Source organism: Purpureocillium lilacinum, assembly GCF_023168085.1.
Source record: "Purpureocillium lilacinum CBS 284.36 DNA, scaffold_8, whole genome shotgun sequence".
NCBI lineage: Eukaryota > Fungi > Ascomycota > Sordariomycetes > Hypocreales > Ophiocordycipitaceae > Purpureocillium > Purpureocillium lilacinum.
In genome coordinates, this window is record NW_027072118.1 from 1461203 (window position 1) to 1479756 (window position 18554).

At 53.8% G+C, this 18554-nt stretch overlaps 2 protein-coding genes across 2 annotated transcripts; one reads left to right on the plus strand and one right to left on the minus strand.

The window, feature by feature from the left end:
- Window positions 1–11285: 11285 nt before the first annotated feature.
- On the minus strand, window positions 11286–12019 carry PLICBS_010179 (uncharacterized protein; the record flags this gene model as incomplete). The annotated part of the gene is made up of 2 exons (XM_065601875.1): window positions 11286–11911; window positions 11974–12019. The coding sequence occupies 2 exons, from the start codon at window positions 12017–12019 to the stop codon at window positions 11286–11288; spliced, it is 672 nt and encodes a 223-aa protein (XP_065457947.1).
- Window positions 12020–15111: 3092 nt separating this feature from the next.
- Window positions 15112–18554, plus strand: PLICBS_010180 (histidine kinase osmosensor; the record flags this gene model as incomplete). The annotated part of the gene is made up of 7 exons (XM_065601876.1): window positions 15112–15144; window positions 15393–15708; window positions 15762–15794; window positions 15843–16367; window positions 16464–16936; window positions 17013–18057; window positions 18292–18554. The coding sequence occupies 7 exons, from the start codon at window positions 15112–15114 to the stop codon at window positions 18552–18554; spliced, it is 2688 nt and encodes an 895-aa protein (XP_065457948.1).

Here is an 18554-nt window from a genome sequence, read left to right on the forward strand (position 1 = left end):
GCACAGTGCAGAAAGTGCGCGATTGGGTGGTCCAGGACGGCCTGGGGATTTGGTTCAATACCTGCTTGGGCGGGAATACTGTCTAGGGGGAAATTCGCAGAGGGTGGCTGCAAGGTCAAGACGGATTTGGCAGCGATTGCAGCTGGCCCTCACCCATTGGAGGTGGAGTCATCCGGAATCGCCCTCGCAAAACTCCCCGCTGTGCTGTCTGGGACTGGTGGAGACTGGCGGTGTTGCCAACAAATATGGGCCAGGGCCCGCCGGACAACTTACTCCGTCACGAGTGAGCAGCATCAACACGGCGTGCGTGCGCACGGAGTGCTATCCAGAACAAGTTGGCCCGCTTGGGCCATCAGCGAAACGAAAAGAAAGCCACCCCTAACGCAAAAGTCATCAGATCCGTGCAGATTGTTTCAATGAGGAGTTTGAGCAAATTGTAATTATTATTATTGTAGTTTGTGTCGAGCCACCTTTAGGTCGCTCACAGCACATACTGAGCTGCTAGAAGCCCACCAACTGCTTATCGACACAGGCAAGTGGGGCGGCCCCCAGGGCGCGAAACGAATGAGCGCCGACCCGCGCACCTTCCACTGAATCCATCCAGCCCTACGACGTGCTACTCTCGAGCGCAGAACCGTAAATGACGACCGGGCGAACGCTTGAAGAAACGACTGCTCTCGCGTCCCGAGATATGAAAGAACTTCTCGCTTGGGGTGCCGCCAACGGCGTCACTTTCGACCCAGACAAGACCGAGGTGATGCAATTCTCCCGGAAGAAAAGCCCCTCCTGGCCCTCCGTATTCCAAGGCGACACCGAGATCGTTCCTGGAGACGCTATGCGCTGGCTCGGGCTGTGGCTCGACCGCAAGCTTTCCTTCAAATTCCACGTTGACGAGTGGTCTGCCAAGGCCAGGCGAGTGGCCAATCTCCTCAAAGGCATCGCCAACACCAAACACGGCCCTCTTCCTCGTGCCGTCCGCAGAGCATTCAAGGCGTGTGTCGAACCGACCTTATTTTACGGCGCAGAAGCGTGGTACCCCGGAGAGGTGGCGCCTAGTGCTGCGAACCCGAATCGCCTCGTGTCCACGCAGGTGAAGCACCTCGTACTACGTCTGGACAAAGTCCTAAGACACGCTGTCCGAGCTGCCCTTCCCGTGTGGAAGACCCCGATCCCAGCCATACACCGCGAAGCTGGCACGCCGCCTGCATCCATCGCACTAGCCGCTCAGCAGGTCCGTTTCTCGGCACGCTTGGAGTCTCTCGACGGACGCCATCCCCTTGTTAAAAGTGCCTCGCGGAAACCCCTTGGGGCGCAGCACACTCGGAACCCCAGCTCGACCCCACGTGTCAAGCCAACTTTCAGTCGAGGCTACAACGCGCCGACCAGCTCCTCCCGAAGTGCCATCAGCCGGCGCTCCTGCCGCGCCACTACTCCGACACAGAAGCCAACCCTCTTCAGACTGCAAACAAAGCCGAAACCGCTGGTGACTTCCTCGAATGGCTTGCAACCGCCGCCGCAGCCACGCTCATCGTCTACTCCGACCGGTCGCAACTTCCAAACGGCGCCGTGGGATTCGGCTTCGCAGTACACCGGGACAAGCAAACGCTAGTCCAAGGATCGGGCCGTTTGGGTCCATCCGAAGTCTTCGACGCGGAGGCAACCGGCGCCCTAGAGGGCCTTCGGGCCGCTCTCCGCCTGAGCGACACAACAAGTGAAGTTGTGGTCTGTACCGACAATCTCGCCGTAGCCAGCTGTCTGCGAGGCAACCCCGTCGACTCGTCGCAGGACAAGTTCACCAAGTTCCAAGAACTGGCAACCTTGCACGGAAACGTGCAGGTCCGCTGGATACCAGGACATACCGACATACCAGGCAATGAGGAGGCCGACGGCCTCGCCAAAGCAGGTTGTTTGCAGCCTGAACCACCCGGAGCCATGCCATCGCTGGCCCACCTGCGTCGACTTGCGAGGCAGCAATCGAGAGATGCCTTCAAAGCTTGGTGGTCGACGGAAGCACCAGGGTCATACAAGGCTCTGAACCTCGAGGCAGCCACAAGCTGTCCTCCAGAGCTGGCGCTCCCAAGGGCAACGCTCCACAGCCTCCTTGCGGCGAGATCTCGCCATGGAGACTTCGCCGACTACCACGAGCGTTTCAATCATGACGACGCGCGTCTTGACTGCTCATGCGGACGACGCAAAGCACCAGATGTTGCACGGATGCTTCTAGAAGGTTCTGTGACGCTGACGACATTTGCCAGCTTCGTCTATATGAGACGCAGCTTTCCACTCCTTTCTGTAGCTAGAGATGAACAAGTTCAGACACTCTTTTCCAGTCTGTGTGTGCAGACAACACCAGAGCACCCGTTCTACTGCAGGAAAGTACGGCCACGGCTCCGGATGAGGCTTGCCCCTCACCGGCCGAAGCGATATGTCGTGCAGTAGGGAAGGGCTCCAAAGCCTTCGTCGAGATGACGTCGGAAAGCTCCTTCTTCCAAAGGATCTGCCCCCGCCATTAAGCGACTGCCAACAACCTCCGCCGTCAAGACCCATTTCCTGCGCTTGCAGTAGCAATAGTAGCTTCATCCATCCACCCATGCACGCTCGATATGGGCACAATAATTCACTACTTCGCCATCGACAAAATTGGCTCTTGTCTCTCACGAATTTCGGCACTGTTACAGAAGAACATCCCATCGTCGTCAGAGTCATCGGCTTCAGCTGCATTAGCAGCAGCACCGACGCCAGCGCCACTGCCGATGCTGCCGCCGCCGGCAGCAGCTAGCCGCCCACCACAATCAGACGATCGCCATGGCGCGAAGCTCGGCGCGGACGGTACGTGACTTACATGGGACTTGCAACGGGTACTGTGGCGGCCGCCGGAATACCGACAGAGAGTGTTAGCTGCAATAGAATCGCTGGTGGCCATTGATGTCGTGACGTTTTCGCCCGGCCGAGGATATCGTTATTACTTGCTTAATGATATGCACGCACAACTTATCCAATGTAATGCTTACGGGGGCCTGATCGCCCATGTCGTGCACGCCCATATCGGTCACGCCCGCGGCTATGTCCGTTCCTGTCCCCACGTTCTTCTCCGGTTTCAAACGAACGTGTTGTCCCTGCCAAGGTAGGTTTCATGTGATTTACTATTGCCCGAATTAGGAAGCGGACACACCGCAATGTCTCCCTTGGGCCATGAACAGCGGCCTACGGCATCTTGCCCACCTCTCTCCTCGGTTTCACCATATCCAGGACAACTGGCGTGTTATGACCGTGGCCATTCTTGCCGCATGCACTTGTTGTGGCCCTCAGGCGACATTCGTGGATTATCCTCCAGACGCACATAAAAGTGGCGTTGGCTCGACACTGTGACAGGCCCTGGTCGAGTACGACAGGGGAATTCAAGACCATGGCTGAAACCCCGGTATGATTCACCACTGCCCTAAACCATGACCTTGTGCCCGATGAACAGGTCTCGGTGAGGTGGCAATCGGCGAGGGCGTACTCTTGCGAAGTCCGGCCGTCCCCTGAGCTTGGACCTTTTGCTAGACAGTGTCTGTGCACGCCAAAATCGCCCATGTGCAGACCTCCGCTCACTCGACCTAGCATGTAAGAGCAACCACTAATAGCACTGGCTGATAGAACCAGAAGCCTGTCATCTTACGGCCTCACCCTGTTCTAGCTGCGGGTAATGCCCGTGGCTTTTCGTGCAAACCGATAGCGGGAGTTGTGAAACAAGCCCCACAGAAGGTTCGACAAATGCGGAAAGGGCATCCGATGCGTGGTAGGTGGGGCGTACTGAAGCCTCACGGTACCATTCCGTCCGCTTGTGTCGTCTTAAAATCTGTCCATGGCTGCCCCCCCCCCCCCCCCCCCCCCCCCCCCCCCCACCACTTCGCTCATGTCCTGACTGAGGCGCTGAACCGAATTTGTTTCAGCAGCCTTCCGGCGGTACCGTCTCTCCGGCTTGAGTGGCAGCCAACATTGACTTCACCGTGCCGCAAAACACAAATAGATACATCTTATCTTTCTGATGCTCTATCCGTGCGGGTGCGACCATCTCGGCTTCTTTAACAGTCTACAGATAGGTAGGAACCGTCCTGCGTGGCACTCGCTTGTTGCCCTTGGCTAAATGTAAGAATCGGTTCGAAATCATGGAACGGGGCCATCCGCTGACAGACAGGTGTCCAGCCGCATCGCCGGCGTCTCTGTTGTCGTGTTAACCTATGGGCTGTGCGGGACTGTGCGCTACAACTCCACGATGACAGGAAGACTGAACAAAACTCAGCTGAACGCTATAAGTATCATCGAGCGAACTTCATCTGGGCTCTCGCTGCTTGGATGTATATTTATCATTATCACGTTCTGCCTGTCACCTTCTTTCAACAAAACCATTAATCGTCTTGCATTCTATGCTGCATTTGGGAATATGATGAGCAATTTTGGGACTATAATCTCTCGAGCCTATACAAATGAACCCGACTCATTCGGTTGCCAGTTTCAAGGCTTCATTCTCCAGCTGTCCGTGTTGCTGAGGCCTTAATAACTCATTGAAAACTGACTGTATTACAGATTTCTCCCGGCTGATGCATTTTGGGCGTTGGCTATGGCCATCAATGTCTATCTGACGTTTTACCACAACTTCGACACGCAGCGTCTACGCAAAATGGAGCTCTGGTACTTGCTCGGCTGCTACTGCGTTCCTTTCAGAGCCATCACTCTCCTTTTCGTCAAGAATAGCGATGGCCAACGAGTCTACGGAAACGCCAACTTATGCTGCTGGATTACCAATGACTACTCCTCTCTCCGCATTTTCGTCCAGTACATGCCTGTATGGTAAGTTTTGCTGTGACAATTTGTCCTTCGCAACTAATGCTGACAAAACACAACAGGGCCGTGATCCTTGCCATGTCATTCATATACTTACGTGCCGGTCACACAATTTACAAGACACGAAAACAGCTCCAAAGCCTGGGCCCATATGACCTCCGCTCTCTATCTATCAACGACGAAGAACTTTCAACCACAGCGATTCGGCCTCAACCGGACGTTGAGGCAGCTAACGAACACTGCACTGAGAGGATTTTGATGAAGGAAAGGGTTGTTTCCCATGTAGGAAGTGAACGGGGCCCAGGCGATACGTCTTTGGTTCGCAATTCTGCAGCAAAACTAGTCCATCCACAGGCACAACTATCCCCCACTCTTGCTCGTCGAGTCTATGGTCACTATGCGGGAGTTACAGAGCAGCGACCCGTGGACTGTACCCGCCGGCGCGTACAAGCTTTAGACAAAGCAGCTTGGTCGTACACCAGATGTGCGCTCCTATTCTTTGCCGCCATTCTGATCACTTGGACTCCCTCGAGCGCCAACAGGGTCTACACGGCTATACATGGAAAGGGCAGATCCGTCACACTCGAGTATATGAGCGCCCTCGTTTTGCCGTTGCAGGGATTTTGGAACGCTGTCATCTATGCGGTCACTTCATGGAAAGCTTGCGAGGATGTCTTCAGCACACTACTCCAGTCGATATATGCGTGCTGGCGGAGGTACGTAACCGGGCGCAACAACCAGCGAGTTGGCAGTTAGCCACGTTCTGCTGAATGAACGGCGCCAACTGCGAGCCATACGTCACCGACAACGTTACCAAATCAGGGTCTGGGTGCCTGCCGATTGCCATAGGAATGCATAGCACTGGATTTATAACAGCGCTTAAACAAAAACCTGACAGACGAAGGTGAAGTTATGCTAATATGGCCAAAGCAGCAAGAAGTGCTTGGAGTTTACAGGTTGCTAGAGCCCGCGTATCTGACTCAGGATTGGTGATTGATGCTGCCTCCGGCGCTGGTGAGACGGCCATTGTTCATCGCCTGCAAACAGAGTGAAAGCTTAAAAGAACTGACCGGCTTCCGAGAGTATCAGTGCGGCCTGCCCCACTGGGCAATCATGAACAGGTCTGAATAGAGAGCAGCTGCAATGACGGAACCGAGTGACTGAAAATGCGAAACAACGAGAGACTCATCGTGTGGGTTGCGACCGTGAGCAGACCACCGCTTCGCGATCCAGTTCATATTCGGTCAACGCTGCGCAAAGTGAAAGAAACAAGGACGAGGACTTAACCACAGCCGCGCCAGGCATCCGGGTAATGTTGGATATCAAACAGTGTTGACGCAGCCTAATATTAGCCCCTGTCAACCCCGTTTCACCTTCTGTCCTGATATCAGTTTCAGAGCGGGTTCATCCAATGCTGCTGCAGCGGCCGACTAGTAAGAAATTCCTTGATTTCCCACCTTGATAAAGCAGAGATGACAGCATCAGAATTCCCCAGTTTGGCCGAATGCTGATATCGGGGCAGCATGAGACTCTCAGACGCGATAGCGGTACAAGTTTCAGTCGTCGCTTGGGCTGTCCTGCTCTTGCTGCGGTGCCGCCTAGCTCAAGATGGCAATTTTTGATGACTCTAGGCTGAAGGAAGTGGCCGAGAAGGTGCTGGTGCTTCATGTCGTGGCGTATCTCGAACCGCCCGCTGAGACATTGGTCACAGCGACTTGCTTGTTCCATTCAGAGCCGTGTCGACAAGTGCAGACGAGCCCTCTCATAGCCAACGTCTATAAGACGCATCATCTCCCTATGTCACGTCGCACCGCTACGAGTTGCCTTCAATTTTGTTGCCTCACGTCCACCACTTCGGTTTAGGCAGCCCATTGCATCCTACTCAAAGTGTTGTTCTTATGTCCAAGAAGCCATGTATCCTCTTGTTGCCTTCGCGCTCCTCGTATTAGTTGGACTGGGTCATAGCTCTATTTTGACAAGGATCCCGGCCGGCACCGGACCTGCTTCGAGCATCGACAAGACGAATAATGGCGGCACCAACAGCAAAAACGATGCCAATCGTGGCGGTGCTAACCGCAGCGGCGGGCAAAACTGTCTTAGAGAGGACTTGATTCAAAGTGCCAGCGGTCTCACCGGACAAGAAACGGGCACGCAAGGCATCAAACCCGGGCAGGCCAAGTCCGGAACGTATGTCACCCAGGCATTTCCGCTCGCATGCGATAGCTCTAACCAGCGCACTCCAGAGACGAAAATAATTTTATTAACTTCTGCAAGGGTCAAGAACTCACCAATGGAGAGCAAATAACTTGCGGATCCTGCAACGGTGTACCCATGGGCCGCATCCCGGCGACCTCCAACATGATCTCGGCCATAATCACCCACCCCCAACCGGGTGACATCATGACCTCCGACACGACCTTTAATGTGTCTGTGCAAACCGCGCATTTGGTTGCTGGCAATTTTGTCAACCCCACCACCAACTACTACAGTGCCCCACAAGACCAGGATAACAATGGCGATGTTATCGATCACTTCCATGTCACCATCCAGGACATTCGTTCCATGAAGTCGACTACGCCGCCAAACCCCACAAAGTTCGCCTTTTTTTAAGGGCATTGATGACGCTGGCAACGGTCAAGGTCTCCTTCAAGCCGTTGTCCAAGGGGGTCTTCCGCCCGGTGCTTACCGCGCCTGTACAATGATTGCGGCCGAGAACCACCAGCCCGTTGCCATGCCGGTCGCTCAACGAGGCGCCCAGGACGACTGCACCAAGTTTGAGGTGGCTACCAAAGCCGGTGGCGGTCCCTTCAACTCGGGCAAGAGGAAAGATGGCGATATGACGAAGAACCAGGACCAGGAGGGCTTCGTGAAGGGAGCTGGTGGCAAGCCTTCTAAGGGAAATTCACCATAGCGCGAACGATGCAGGAACAAGCCTAAGTGCCATCGCAGTTGGAAGAGTGGGTGCAAAGGATCCATGCCGTTGATATTGAACTATGAGACAATGCCTGTTGACAGGTCGCTGCTTCTCTTAGCCTGGGACGGCAGCCTCCGACTGCACTAATCAGATCATGCATACCGACAAATCCGGAAGCATCGGCGGCACATGGTGACCGGGCTTCGACTTTTGCACTCACGACTCCATTGAGACATAAAATTGGCGGCGTTGTTTAATTTAATTGGACTGTTTGGTTGATTGAGATGATATATGATGAGTGACGCCCGGAGGACGCGACGAGGCATCCTTTTCGACGGATGAAGCCCGACGCAACGGTAACCCAGCTTCTATCCTCATGCACTATAGTAAGCCGAGCACTGTAGTTGCAAAAAGCGTCTGTCACCTCAATGCTTCCAACAGCCTCATGCTCATTAATTTGCCCCATTGTCTCGACGTTATTTACGCTCAAGCTACGCCACTGGCGCTGAATGCCGACTTCGCGACACCGACAGTCCGCTCAGGAACCACGTACGTGACAGGTGTATTGGGGAGAAGCTTGCTCAATCTTTCTCCGTGAACCATCCGCGAGCGAATACACATCGAGTTCTGTCGCCGATTTCATACTACCTCATGTACACCACAGATTGATCTCCTAGTCCACTATGAAGGAAGTTGTAGCGGGCTGCCGTGGTAGTTCTCAGGAGCAGGGTAGTCATCGTCGGGCGTTGGCTTTGCCTCCACAACCCTCCCAATTTCATCCAGTAAAAGTTTGCCCAATTCCGTCTCACCCAGAACCACGTCTTTGTCGGATGCTTGGCGACATGCGAGCCAGAGAGGAACAGTCCGCTTCACAGCCTCCCAGCAACAGCGCAAAGGCCAGACAAAACTTTTGGTAGCATCAAAAAACAGACTCTGCGGCAAAGGGTACAGGGTGTGTGCCGCGCCGTGGACCGCAAGATGAGGATCCAGCCTCACAAGAGCCTCGTAGTACCAGTCCCTCCACACAGCAAGTTGAATACGAAATTCTCGGCCGCCTAGTTGTTGCCGTACCTCGCTTACCATATCCAGAGGCATGGCTAAAGACGACGATGACCACCGTAAAAGGTACCACCGCTTGCAAAAGCCCCCTCTTCTAAGCAAAGCACAGTCCTGGTGGTCGCAGCAAGAACAAGTGTCAAGGCTCAGTTCATACGGCATGGGAAGCATGGTACGCTCCATGTCAACGATGTCGCCGTGCCTCTCTTTTCCGATTGATATGTATTGTCAACCCCTGGGGTAATGGAAGACACCGGCCCACATATCAACCAGTCGACTGCAACTGAATGAGCACGCACAAGAGAGTTCGTAAGGTGACATTGCATCACGGACACTGCGGATCTATGGTAGCCCGCGTCAGGTCGGGCTTGTACATATAGTAATAGTGCAGTCCACGCATGTGAAGTTTCGTCGCCTTGCAGATCCATACCAACCAGCAATGACATGTCGCACTCCATTTCGGAAGATACGCACGTGCCTCGGGTGGGTCTCATGGCGCCAAGTCTCGGAAGTATGCACTTCACCAGCGACTCCAAAATTGCGGTCCCGATTCGGCTTCTTGACCATCAACGACTGGTTAACTTCGAAAGCCTTCGCTATGAAAACCGGAGACCTGCTGACGGCTCTCATCCCCGAGACGCTACAGGCGTTGTCTCCATTGCTGTCAGCTGCACGTGCCACAAGGTCCGTCAGCCAATAGATCAACTTTACGAATCCATTGAACATGTAGGTGTGACATGTCTGATGCCGGGGCGAACGCGAGGTACGAGCAGCTCCCCAAGCTAATTGCGCCTCAAGCGCACGTCCCGGCTCCACGAGTTTGTGACGAGAACCGAAGGAATTGCCTTCCACCAATAGCAGAGCGGTCCCACCCACCTCCGTCTGCATGGCTGTGACTTTACGATGACCAAAGCCACTGCCGAAATGAGTTAAGTAGGGGGTCGAGCAACGCAGTCAAGCTCAAGTTGCTCACTACCTTTCGAGTGGCGGATCTTTCAAGGGTAGTGGGTCAGTGGGTGGACAAATTTCCCGTACACAGCCCGATCCCAACCCACATGTTTGCCATGGTGGAGCTGGGAAGCCGGTGATCCGGAGACCTTCGCCTTCAGCTTCTCCGCGTCTGACGGTCAACGCGGGAATCAATCCTCCAGAGTGGCAGGCTGAGGCCGTTGAGGTAGGTAGTTGAGCGCTAACACAGCACGCCCCATTTACCAGCATTTACCCAAGCGACGTCTAAACCACCGTTCGCCTGGACTCAACGAAGCGGGTGTTTGGTTGCGTCAGGGGCTTACTCTTGGGGACTTGACCGACCGATTTTGGGAAGCACGACTAAGTGCGACATGTTTAGAGGTCTCCTCGCGGAGGACCTTGCCTATTGACGCATGCGCGCCAGGTCGGAGACAATCCTCCACCGGGAGGAGGCTGAGCGTCGATGCTTCTGTAGCTAGCAACCACACCCTAGTACGCCAAGTTGCCACTTGCCAGTGCCGCTTGAGCCAGGGCCTTTGTAGCAGGCAACTGCTGCCAAGAAGTAGCATTCGCGACTGTTTAGTGACTGAAAGATGCTCCGAGGCATATTCGCAAGACGCGCCAAGAAATATTCAATATGCTTATGGCCAAGAGTAAGGACAGGGGTTCCCATGCGGAGGCGGATGGCGGGGGGGCGTGTTCTGATCCAAGGGCATGTCGAGTACTGTAAATATCATCATCGGGCGCGCGTTCGTCGGGTGTGTGCCGGCACTGCAATCAGTGAAGTTGTGTCAATCGAGCCGCAAAGCTGACGAAGGACTTGACGTAGATTGAGCGCAGCGAGCGTTGACAGCAGCTACAATGCAGAATAAACGACAAGTTAGCTGGAGTAGCTAGTTAAATCCTGATGCATATGGGAGGTTGGGCTAGGAAGAACAGCGCGACGGAGAGTTGTCGCAGATGCATGGCAATGGTGTCTGGTCAGGAGAAGGGAAGCAGCTGAGCGACAAAGCTGAGGTTCTTTCCAGCGGCAAACTTGTGTATGGCGCTGTACAATGGTGCGCGGGTTCCAGGATTATCTACCGTCTTCCAAATGGCATTTGCGGGCGCAAGATTGGGGCCAGGCCTGGAGCCGGTTACACGTCACGCGCCGACCCTTAGTGAAATTAAGTTGCAATAGGACACCCAGTCGGGGACTGATGACTCTACAAGCTTCTTCGAGAAGGTTGCTTCCGAGTCTTTCGGCATGTGTCGTACGGTTCGCCATGACGCTACCTTCTGCGAACGCTATCTCCAAGCTTTTAGAGCGCGGATACGATTTTGTAGTGGACTCACCCACGAACTTTACTGCAGTCCAGAACACAGTTCTACAGAGGGGATGAAGATCTCCTGGGCCTTCGGGATAGCGGTGTTTCTCAGAATTGTGGCATCCCATTGCCTAAAACACCCTCCATTTGTACCTCACAAGTCAGGTCGACTCCGTAGCGCCCGGCATGAATTTCTAAAGCCACCGGATTTGTCACCATCGGCTATGCTGCTGTTTCAGTTTTTTGGCCACCAACTCGGACGCCGACTCTTTTAGATAGTTCTGGATCAGTTGGCAGTCACAGTTGCCATGCTGCATCAACATGTTTTTGAGCACATACGTCTCGGACATGAGCTCTGAATGCGCGTAGAGTAGCCTGCGATGCTCTTGCTCCAGGTCTTCATGCCTTGATTTGAGCTTCTCCTCCTCTTGCCGCCTTCGCAAGCGGCACCTGTCGGCCGCTACACGATTCTTCTCGCGGGTGCGTAGTGATTTCATGTTGTCTGAGCCAGAAATGTCGGTCTCGCTCTTAGGTATCATCTGGCGCCCGGATTTGGTGGCCTTATCTTCCTTCAGTGCTTCCGTGGCTGCAGCGTTAGAACGAGGCTTTCGCGGGCGACCTCGCTTCTTGATCGAGATCGGCTTAATCTTCGGCTTTGTGGATTCGAACGGCTTTATGTCGATGTCATTGTCTCGAGACTCGCCGCTGTCGCCGAGCAATGAATACCCTTCGCGAATCCCGCTTGCGTCGTCATGTAAGATATCGGGCATCCGCATGTTGGTGACGCAATGCCCGCTCATCGGAAACTTGCGGACTTCTAGGTCGGCCAGTGCCACGCCTATGCGCTTTGCGTGTCGCTGAGTGTCTCCAGAAGCAACGCTTGTCGCTGGAAGAACGTACTGCTCTTCCGCCGACAAGCCATGGCCGCTTGGATCAGCGACATCATATGGGCCGTTGTGATGTCTGGATGGCAGCGACCTGTCCCCAAGGAAAGGCTCCAAATGAGAGGGAATTTTTGGATGTATAAGCGTCGAGTCCATGTGGTGTCGGATACTACAGTATTAGGCAGAGTCGAGACTTAAGGAGGTAATGAGACGGCCTATGTACCACAATGCACAGACGGAGAAGGGTGGTCGGAAAGTGCCAAGCACGATGCACTAGCCACCGATGACGTCTTGTCTCCACACAAACTTTTTACAGGCTCGCCGCGATGCTAAACTCCAAAGGGAGCCACTACAGTGATTCAACGCCGGCCAGTCATGCCAGATGCCGTAGACACCTACAGGCCTGCGGGCAGTTGACTACCGTGTTCGGCACGGCACTGGGAAGGAGAGACTTAGTCGCTTGACATCGCGACAACCTTGGAGCTTCAGAAATCGCAGGTACAGGTTGTAGCCGCTAAAGAAGTTCAGGAACTAGGACTGTAGCCGATGACGTGTGTCATCGTTTTGGAAAGGGATGGCCCAACCGTGTCACGCCGGGAAGGTCGCCACAGGTTGACACAAGCTCGGCCACCTCCGTGCGCCTACGGTAGCGACCCCTGAAAACGCTGGGCAGTTCCTGAGACGATGTAAGCACATGCATGGGATGGTCAAGGCACTTCGGTTACAGCCTTGCAATGCTCATCACTCTTGGTCCTGTCACTGTGAGTGAAGCTGGGGATGGTGGGGGAGGGGGGCCACGGGCGCAAGTGAGACACCGCGTGTTTCGTAATACCCTGGTTACCGGAGCCAATGCTCCGCATGTTTGTGGCAAGTCCTAGCCAATGCAGCGGGCCAATCAGACCGACAAAGCCGTCGCGCATCATCCGTTTCGAGATCTGACCTGGCTTCAATCTTCTTAGAAAGCACGTCCATCTCCAAAATCTTTGGCGAAGCCTTCAAAAGGGTAACTGCGGCGAGTCCCGTGACATGCAGTCTCCATTATAACCCACCGGGCCTTGGAACGCTTTTTCCTCACAAGCCTGGGACACCTGGCCGATTGGGGGTCGTACCGTTGAGGGACCATTGCATCTTTGACGGCAGCAAATTAGAGCACAGCGCGATCGATCATGTGCTTGCATGGGTGGCAACCGAGCAATCCAAAAAGGCATGTTGTTCCGTCAATTGATTGGAGGGCTGTCTCTGAAGTCTCGGAACCGAGAAGAGGGGACCTACTGATTGGACAGCGGGTAGATGTCCTTGCAGAGTGGCGTCCATGGGATTTTCCACCCAGGTGCCAAAAGCACAGAATCTCGATGAAAGGAGCATGGGGATCGGCATTGCCCGATCCCTGACTCGATACTCGATTCACAACCGCAGTGGGGCGAGAAGTTGACTCGAGGAAACATAAGGAGGCTTCATCTGGTCTCCCATGATGTTCCCATCCTGTCACTGCAACATGTTGTTGCAGAGTCTCGGTTGTTGGTGCACTACTTACTGGACGTATAACTACTGTACGATTTCGTGCCAACTAACTGCATAAGAGCAAACAGGGGGCGTGAAGGGAACTGCATGTCTCACTTGTCCCACACGAGTAAATAAGGGGATCACGATGAATACTCGGGTGACCGTTCATACACCCAATCTTTTGACCGTGACGCCTTTTGTGCTGGCATCCATACCATATGTCTGACATTTCTAATTGCGTTAGCAACTCATTCGCATGCCGTGTCAGAAGTCCAGGGCGGATTGCCTTCTCACTCGACTTTGCTGATATTGAAAGACTGCAGCATAAGGACAAATGGGATGAAGCTGAGGCCTTTTTGTCCGCTGCGTAACAGATTGACGTCCGGACGGTAGTTTTCCTATCAATCGAGAACGCAAGGGCAGTTGGCAAGTCTTCCAGGTGCTTGACTCAGGCCGCATGTGGTTTGCCTATCTCCGCCTAGTCGTTGGTGAGCAACGCTGACATGTGTCGTTGGAGCCAATGGCTGTCTACAAGGCCCTGAAGAATACTAAGGCGTCTCGGGAGGAGACCAACATTAACCTCGTCCAGATGTGGACAGTCATAAAACCTTCACGAGTGCCATCTCGGTCTTAACAGCAAAACATTACGCGCCAGACAGTGCGGCACACATTAAGCTGCTTCGTGCAGCTTTTGGCAAGTCTTAATCCTCGATGTGCCAGTTTGCTCGGGCGGGGTTTTGGACACTTGGATGCTGTTAGAGTGGTGGAAAGGGGTGCCTGGAGGGTACTAGGGTGTGTGCCGAACCTGACGGCTACAGGCTTATGGAGGCCTATGCAATGTGGTGAAGGATATCGCACACACCGCCATTTGCTGCACATCAACGCACAAAACAAGCGTAAAGATGAGGATAACTACACAATCCTCAAGAATCTCGAGGATCTGAAGAAGAGACCAATAATAACTTCAGTCTTGATGACGAAACATTCACATTTGCTTTCACAAGTGCCATCGCCGGTCTGACAGATGCCTGTGGACGGTCTGGGCCTGGTTGTGGAGATAAGGTGCAAGGGTTCTGCAGGCTAGTGCTGAACTCGGATAGCGTCCGTCCTGGCGCCCGCTGTTGGAGAGTCTGGACCGGTCCATAGCTGGTGGTCAGAGCCATGTGCGGGCGCCGCCCGGGGCTGTTTCCATCGCCACTAACTTCGCGCAAGACTTGGTTTCCAGCAGCTCGACTTTGCGATGAATCCAACCTCACATTCAAGTTAGCTACTCGGCAAGTCGCCGACGTCCAAGTTGCGAAGTTTTTCCTACCAGCAGCGTCCCCAAGTCGTTTGTCGAACCTTGGCCTAAGTGCCCGTTGACTCACCTTCCTCGCCTGAGGGCCACTTTCGGGAATGCGAACTTTCCTCCATGCACTCGAAATGGACAATGAGAATATGCTGGCAGCTGCCGCAAAAATCGTGGCCGCTATTGCAACTGACCCATCCTCGTCTCTAGATGGATCCATTAGTACTTCGCTGCGCCTTCCCGGGCCCGAGGGCGCTGCAAAAAGGTCTCTTGAACGGGAACTGCGAAGTCTGGCCGTACGAGTTCACCAGCTGGCAAGGAACGCGTCGGCCTCCTCTTCAGTCGTTCTTCCAGTGACGCCTGATGAGGTCAGCGATACGCTCTTTGGTACAGGACGTGAGTCGAGTACGCTTGCGACCCATCATCGCGGTTTTCCCGCGGCATCTGCAGGATGCGCAAGCAGCCCAACGCAGCAGCGTGGCGACGAGCGTCCGGAGCAAATTACGAACCTTTTGCGAGAACACGTTGATGCTCAAGCCAAATTGATCGATCATCAGCGGCAGGAACTCGCTAGAGTCCATGTCGAGCTACTGGAGCTGAAGAGTTTCCTGCAAGGCCCATTTCGACAAACGGAGAACGATCAGGTTACGACACTTCAGAAGGAGCTGTGGAAGCACCGCAAAGCCAACGAAGCCTTTCAGGACGCTCTTCGGGAGATTGGTGAAATTGTCACCGCCGTCGCCCGGGGCGATTTGACCATGAAAGCCCGCATGAGCACCAAGGAGCTGGACCCTGAGATTACTACCTTCAAGCGCACTATCAACGCTATGATGGACCGCCTGCAGACCTTCGCCAGTGAAGTTTCGAGAGTAGCCCGCGAAGTTGGAACAGAGGGATTATTGGGTGGGCAAGCACGTATCGGAGGCGTCGACGGTACATGGAAAGAACTAACGGACAATGGTAGGCTGCGCCGATGGAACATCTGTGCATGCCCACGCTAATATCGTCGACAGTGAACGTCATGGCGCAGAATCTCACCGATCAAGGTAAGTGCACCGGGCAACTCGGTAGACATGGTCTAATAGTCGAGATAGTACGGGAAATCGCCTCGGTCACGACGGCCGTCGCTCATGGTGACTTGACGAAAAAGATCGAACGACCAGCAAAGGGCGAAATACTCCAGCTGCAGCAAACAATCAATACCATGGTGGATCAACTGCGTACCTTCGCTTCTGAAGTCACACGTGTTTCTAGAGACGTCGGCACGGAAGGTATTCTCGGGGGTCAGGCGGACGTTGGTGGAGCGCAGGGGATGTGGAACGATCTGACTGTCAACGTCAACGCCATGGCCAACAATTTGACGACACAGGTGCGAGACATAATCAAGGTTACCACCGCAGTCGCCAAAGGAGACCTTACGCAGAAGGTACAGGCAGACTGCAGTGGAGAAATATACGAGCTGAAGTCTACGATCAACTCCATGGTGGATCAGCTGCAGCAGTTCGCGCGCGAAGTCACCAAGATTGCGAGAGAAGTCGGGACAGAGGGACGGCTCGGAGGCCAAGCCACAGTGCACGATGTGGAGGGGACTTGGAAGGATCTCACCGAGAATGTCAACGGTATGGCAATGAATCTGACAACACAAGTAAGAGAGATCGCAAAAGTTACGACGGCAGTGGCAAAGGGTGACTTGACGAAAAAAATTGGGGTCGAAGTCAAGGGCGAATTTCTGGAATTGAAAAACACGATAAACCAAATGGTGGACCGCCTGGGCACATTTGCGGCAGAAGTCAGCAAAGTAGCTCGAGAGGTCGGTACTGACGGCACACTCGGTGGTCAAGCCCAAGTTGCCAACGTTGAGGGCAGATGGAAGGACCTGACCGAGAATGTCAACACGATGGCTTCAAACCTCACTGTGCAAGTCAGAAGCATCTCTGCCGTCACACAGGCTATTGCGAATGGAGATATGAGCCAAACCATCGACGTCGAGGCGAGCGGAGAGATACAGGTGTTGAAGGAAACAATCAACAACATGGTCGAACGCCTGTCAAGTTTCTGCTACGAGATGCAGCGGGTGGCGAAAGATGTCGGTCTTGATGGGAAAATGGGTGCCCAAGCAGACGTCGCCGGCCTTAACGGTCGCTGGAGAGAGATCACCACCGATGTCAATACAATGGCGAGCAACTTGGTAAGATGGCATAAAAATGCACATGGCTCCATTCGCGTGCTGCGGCAGACATACTGGGCGTGCTAACGTCTACTAGACCACGCAAGTTCGTGCGTTCTCCGACATTACAAACCTAGCAACGGACGGCGACTTCACAAAACTTGTGGATGTAGAAGCATCCGGCGAAATGGACGAGCTGAAGCGGAAAATAAACCAGATGATATCAAACCTCAGAGACAGTATCCAAAGGAATACACAAGCGAGGGAAGCAGCAGAACTGGCAAACAAGTCAAAGTCAGAGTTCTTGGCCAACATGTCGCACGAGATTCGGACCCCGATGAACGGGATCATTGGGATGACGCAACTGACCCTGGATACCGACTTGACGCAGTATCAACGAGAGATGCTTAACATCGTCAAAAGTCTTGCAAACAGCCTCCTCACGATCATAGATGACATCTTGGACCTCTCCAAAATCGAGGCGAGAATGATGGTTCTCGAGGAGATACCCTACACACTGCGAGGCACTGTCTTCAACGCTTTAAAGACGCTGGCTGTTAAGGCAAATGAGAAACTGCTCGATCTCACCTTCAAGGTCGACAGTTCGGTTCCTGATTACGTCGTCGGCGACTCATTCCGACTTCGACAGATCATACTCAACCTCGTGGGAAATGCCATCAAGTTCACTGAGCATGGCCGGGTGAGCCTAACGATACAAGTACATAGGCTGGCCCACTCTGCGTCTGACGAGTACGTGGTCGAGTTTGTCGTCAAAGACACTGGCATTGGCATCGCCAAGGACAAACTGAACCTCATCTTCGACACTTTTCAGCAAGCCGACGGTTCCATGACGCGCAAATTTGGCGGCACAGGACTAGGCCTGTCTATCTCCAAGCGGCTTGTTCAACTGATGGGTGGTGACCTTTGGGTGCAAAGTGAGGTGGGTAAAGGCAGCCAGTTCCACTTCACTTGCAAAGTGAAGCTCGCACCGGATGATGTCCCTAGCATCCAGAAGCAGCTCCTGCCATACCACGGCCATCGAGTCCTTCTCGTTGATAAGGCTCAAGCCCGGTCCGGGGCAGACCTCAGGGCCATGGTCGAGCAATTGGGACTTTCACCGGTCCTGGTCAGCTCTGACGACGGTTCAGCGCTTGCCCGAGTTCAATCGGAGGGTATACTGACTTACGACGCATTACTTGTTGACTCCGTGGGTTCGGCTATGGAACTAAGAGCCATGGATGGCTTTCAGTACTTACCCATCGTCCTATTAGCACCCGTTGTCGATGTTAGTCTGAAGACTTGCGTTGACCTGGGAATTACCTCCTACATGACGACACCTTGCAAGCTCATCGATCTGTGTACAAGTATGATTCCAGCATTGGAGAACAGGGCTACCCTGTCTTTCCCGGAAGGAACACGAACCTTAAAGATTCTGCTCGCGGAAGACAATACAATCAACCAGAGACTGGCAGTCAAGATCCTCCAGAAACACAATCACATCGTCACAGTGGCTGGTAATGGGCTGGAAGCGGTAGAGGCAGTTACTGTGAAGTCATTCGACGTAATCTTGATGGACATACAAATGCCCGTTATGGTAACGCACAACTGTTGGAAGCCAATCTATCGCGTCTTTGGCTAA